We start from the raw sequence: 4659 nt of genomic DNA on the forward strand, positions 1-4659 counted from the left end.
AGGGTCCAAAAACCGAGAAGTCGTCCATGAAAACTTCGATACTCTTCTCCACCATATTTAAGAATATGGCCAACATGCACCTTTGAAATGTAGTTGGTGCATTACACAATCCGAATGGCATTCGCCTATAAGCAAAAAAACCATAAGGGCATGTAAAGGCCGTCTTTTCCTGATCCTTGGGATCCACCGTGATTTGATTATAACCTGACTATCCGTCCAAGAAATAGTAGTATGCTTGCCCTGCAAGTCTTTCCAACATTTGATCCATGAAGGGCAATGGAAAATGGTGTTGGTATTAGGTCATGACAGTTCGTGTTGGTATTAGGTCATTCTTTTCATTCTTCACGACTGTCATTCCACCTTTCTTGGGGACCACTTGTACCGGACTGACCCAACCGCTATCAGAGATATGGTATATGAGTCCAGCCTCTAACAACTTAAGCACCTCCTTCCTTACTTCTTCTTTCATAGTTGGATTCAGACGTCTCTAAGGTTGTCGAATAGGCTTGTAAACGTCCTCCATCATTATTTTATGCATGCAGTATGAAGGAATGATTCGCTTCAAGTCAGATATATGCCATCCGATTGCCTCCTTATGCTTCCTCAGGATGTCCACCAACCTGTTCTCTTCTTCCTGTGTTAGTGCATTACTAATTACTACAGGTTTGGTGTCACCCTCCAGGAACACATACTTTAAATGCTTAGGCAATACCTTTAATTCAACCTTCTTTTTCTCTGGCAGAGCCTCATTCTCTAATATCTCAAAACAGGCTTCTTTCTCAGGAATGATTTCTTGCCGATCCAAGTCTTCCAAGCAAGCCTTGAGATCCTCTTCTTCTTCACTGGTGAGACAGTCCATCTTATTTACTATTGCCTTCTCCAGTGAAGTGTGTGGTGTATCCAGAATATTGACATTATTGTCCTTGTCAATCTCTTCTATCTTGAAGCACTTCCAACCTTCCCGTGGATATTTCATTGCTTTAAAGAGGTCGAAAGTTATCTTCTGACTGTCAATACTCAGTTCCAAGCTTCCGTTCCCTAGATCTACCACACAGTTGGCAGTCAACATGAAGGGTCTGCCTAAGATAAGGGGAATTTTTGTGTCCTCATCGATGTCCATGATAACAAAGTCCACCGGAAAAGTGAAGTGGCGAACCTTGACCAGGACATCTTCTACCACCCCGTATGGTCTCGTAATTGAGTGGTCTACCAATTGAAGTGTCATCTTAGTGGAATCAATTTTTAGATTCCCAATTCGTCTACACATTGATAAAGGCATCAAATTGATGCTTGCCCCTAGATCAATGAGGGCTTTATCGACCGTTTCTTTCCCTATAGTGCATGGGATGGTAACACTTCTGGGGTCCTTGAACTTTTTAGGTAGCTTCCTTTGAATGATCGTGCTACAGTTTCCTCCTACTACAATGTTCTCGCTATCTATATATTTCCCTCTCTTAGTGATGATGTCTTTCATGAACTTAGAGTAGAGGGGCATCTGTTGCAAGGCTTCCCGAATGGCATGGTGATCTCCATTCCTTTAAATATTTCTAAGAAACGCTTGAAGTATTGCTCTTTATTCTTCTTGGTTGGCACCTTAGGATACGGAAGATCCTGCGGCAAGACTGGCGATTCTTCCTTCTTAGCTTCTCTTGCCTTTTGACTCTTGGTTTTAGGTGGTGAGACCACCTTCTGTTCTTCCTCTAGCTTCTCTTCCTCTTTTGTTTCTTCTTTCTTATCCTCAGTTCCCTCGTCTTCTGTCATCGTTCTTACTTCTTGAGCGTTCTTTTGTGCTCGAGTCATTACTCATTTACACTCTTCTCTTGGGTTCTTTTCTGTATTAGCCCCAAAAGTTCTTGTGGGCCTTTCAGCCCTTTCATGGGCTAGCTGACCCAGTTGTGTCTTCAGGTTTCTGATAGCTGCATCTGTGCTCTTTTGGTGTGATCTCGTCTCCTGGATGAATGCCTTTGTCTCCTGAGTGCTTGCCCTTGTTTCTTGGATGAATGCCTTTGTCTCCTGAGTGTTTGCCCTTGTTTCTTGGATGAAACTTAAGAGCATTTCCTCTATACTGAGAGACGACTTCTCTTGCTGACTCGGACCTTGACTAGGGTGCTAGTACGGTGGTTGAGGCCTAGGCTCCTTGTATTGATTTCCTTGATTTCTCCAGCCGGAGCCTTGGTTAAAGTTTCTTCCCTGGTTAAATCCGGGTGGTCCGTTATTGTATCCGAATGGGTTTCCTTGGTTGTAGCCTTGGAAACCGTGGAGATTAGGATTGCCCATGTAATTTATTTCTTGAGAGGGCTCATGTTGGATTGTGCATTGTCCAGGCCCATGTGTCCCTCCACATGTGGGACATCCCTCTACTTGCAAAACAGGGGAATGAGAAGTATTCACTGCTTGCAGTTGTTGGGGCAATTTGTTGAGTGTCTTCATAAGAGCTTCTAGTTGTCTAGACAACATCTTATGTTGTGCCAGAGTTGCGTCTTGTGTACTAAGCTCTAGGAGGCTTCTCTTTGTTGGGACATAGGAACGGTCACGAAGGATAGCCTGATCGCTAGCTGCCATGTTCTCAATGAGTTCCATCGCTTCCTCGGGTGTCTTTAACTTGATCTTTCCTTCCGCGGATGCGTCCAGTAATTGCTTCGATTCAGGTCGTAATCCATCAATGAAGATGTTTAATTGTGCTGGCTCACTATATCCATGAGTGGGCGTTTTCCTTAACAATCCGTGGAAACGATCTAAGGCTTCGCTAAGGGATTCATCTGGGACTTGATGGAAAGATGAGATTTCCAGTTTCCCTTCAGCTGTCTTGGATTCAGGGAAGTACTTTTTCAGAAATTTCTCTACAACTTCTTCCCAAGTCCTAAAGGTGTTGCCCTTAAAAGAATGCAACCATCTTTTTGCCTCTCCTGCTAACGAGAAAGAAAAGAGGTTGAGGCGTACTGCTTGTGCTGGAACTCCCGCTATCTTAACCGTGTTGCATATTTCTATAAATGAAGCTAGATGCGTATAAGGATCCTCACTTGGGAGACCATGGAAGAGGTTCCCCTGAATCAACTGAATGAGAGAATGAGGGTACAAAATATTAGGCGCTTGAACCTCCGGCGGTGTGATACTTGTGAAGAATTCAGGAGTAGTAGTATGAGAGAAGTCCTCTAATGTAACCCTACGTGCTGGTTCTCCGTCCATTTGAACGTGATTTGGAGAAAGAGGAGGCGAAGTATCTATGTCTTGCTCTCTTTGTCTTCTTGCGACGTTGTTACGTCGACAGGTAGCTTCGATTTCTAAGTCTATGGGAACGATAGTAGATTTACCTCGCATAAAAACACAAGGTTCTACCCGTGTAAATTATGGAGAAGGAACGAATGCGGAAAGAGGAGTGGTGATAAAAAGAATGGCCAAGGGATAAATGAGGGGTGAGAGAAAGAATGGCCAAGAGTGATAGAAAGAATGGCCAAGAGGGAAACAAATTACAAACTAGTAGTATGGCACTTAAATGCGAAAACAAAATCCCCAGCAACGGCGCCAAAAACTTGTTAGCTCTTTGGCAAGTGTACCAAATCGCTCGTAGTAATAATCTCTCGGTAAGCCGAGTGTCGTATCACAGGGATTTTGTTGCACTTATGTGAAGTACTTTTCAGTTTGCAAATTGTAAATTTAGTGTATGCAATTTAAATCTAGCAAGGGATAAGAAATTTAAATAAAAGATAAAGAAAGATAATAGATAAGATAAAGAAAAGAAAAGATTTAAAGATAAGGATAAAGAAAAATAATTTAAATCTAAGCAGCTACTTCTAATTTAAAGGAAACTAAAGCAATAAATAAAGAATAAAGTCTATAAAATATTACTAAATCTAATAAGCCTAAATACCTACTCCTAAACAGGGGATAACTACTTTTAATAAAACCCGACAGTAAAATAAGGAATAACTACTTCTAATAAAACCCAATAGTAAAATAAGGAATAACTACTTCTAAGAAAACCCAACAATAAGGAATAACTACTTCTAAGAAAAGCCAACAATAAAATAAGAAACTTCAAACAATAAAATAGGAAATAAAATCTATATAATAAAATTGCTAAAACCTAACAAGTCTAATTGGCCTAGACATATGGATTCAGGATTTGTCTGTTATCAATACCAGTGAATTGATTCTGCCCCACATCTATCCATTTACTTGCCCCTGATGCCTCATGATGACAAGCCTACCTTAATTACCTATCTTCCAAATGCCCTTTGCGAAGACTCAATAACTAAGATGCATTAAGATTACATTCTAGATGTTTGCCAAAGCATGGGCATTAGGTCAATGCGAACCCTATGATTTCTTTCTTTTATTGTTCTATTAAGCGTTACCCTCTCCTGAGTGGACTAACCCTTAAAACAGATTCACGTATTCATTCCTTACCCCTAATTAGGCTTTACCCTCTCTCGAGTGGCCTAACCCTTAAAACAGATTCAAGTATTCATTCCTTACCCCTAATTAGGCTTTACCCTCTCCCGAGTGGATTAAACCCTAACAGAAAATAAGGTCCGAGATACAGCAGGATAAATAAGAAAGAACGGTAAATAAAAGAACCTGGAAGGAAATCCTCTTTTTTATTGATAACTCTTGAAATGCTCCATACATCATTGGCTTTTTAGGCCTGCCAGACACTAG

At 41.1% G+C, this 4659-nt stretch overlaps 2 protein-coding genes across 2 annotated transcripts; both read right to left on the reverse strand.

The window, feature by feature from the left end:
• Positions 1–487: 487 nt before the first annotated feature.
• LOC114396853 lies at positions 488–1474 on the reverse strand. Its single transcript, XM_028359039.1, has one exon. It carries the CDS (start codon positions 1472–1474, stop codon positions 488–490), a length of 987 nt encoding a protein of 328 aa, XP_028214840.1.
• A 635-nt stretch (positions 1475–2109) lies between these two features.
• Positions 2110–3186, reverse strand: LOC114396854. The gene has a single exon (XM_028359040.1). It carries the CDS (start codon positions 3184–3186, stop codon positions 2110–2112), a length of 1077 nt encoding a protein of 358 aa, XP_028214841.1.
• Positions 3187–4659: the final 1473 nt, after the last annotated feature.

The sequence above is a fragment of the Glycine soja genome, chromosome 18 (assembly GCF_004193775.1).
Source record: "Glycine soja cultivar W05 chromosome 18, ASM419377v2, whole genome shotgun sequence".
Classification (NCBI taxonomy): domain Eukaryota; kingdom Viridiplantae; phylum Streptophyta; class Magnoliopsida; order Fabales; family Fabaceae; genus Glycine; species Glycine soja.

Bases quoted from the DNA above. Each gene is read 5' to 3' on its own strand.
- LOC114396853 (XM_028359039.1), bottom strand. From the start codon at position 1,474: ATGAAAGACATCATCACTAAGAGAGGGAAATATATAGATAGCGAGAAC.
- LOC114396854 (XM_028359040.1), bottom strand. From the start codon at position 3,186: ATGGACGGAGAACCAGCACGTAGGGTTACATTAGAGGACTTCTCTCAT.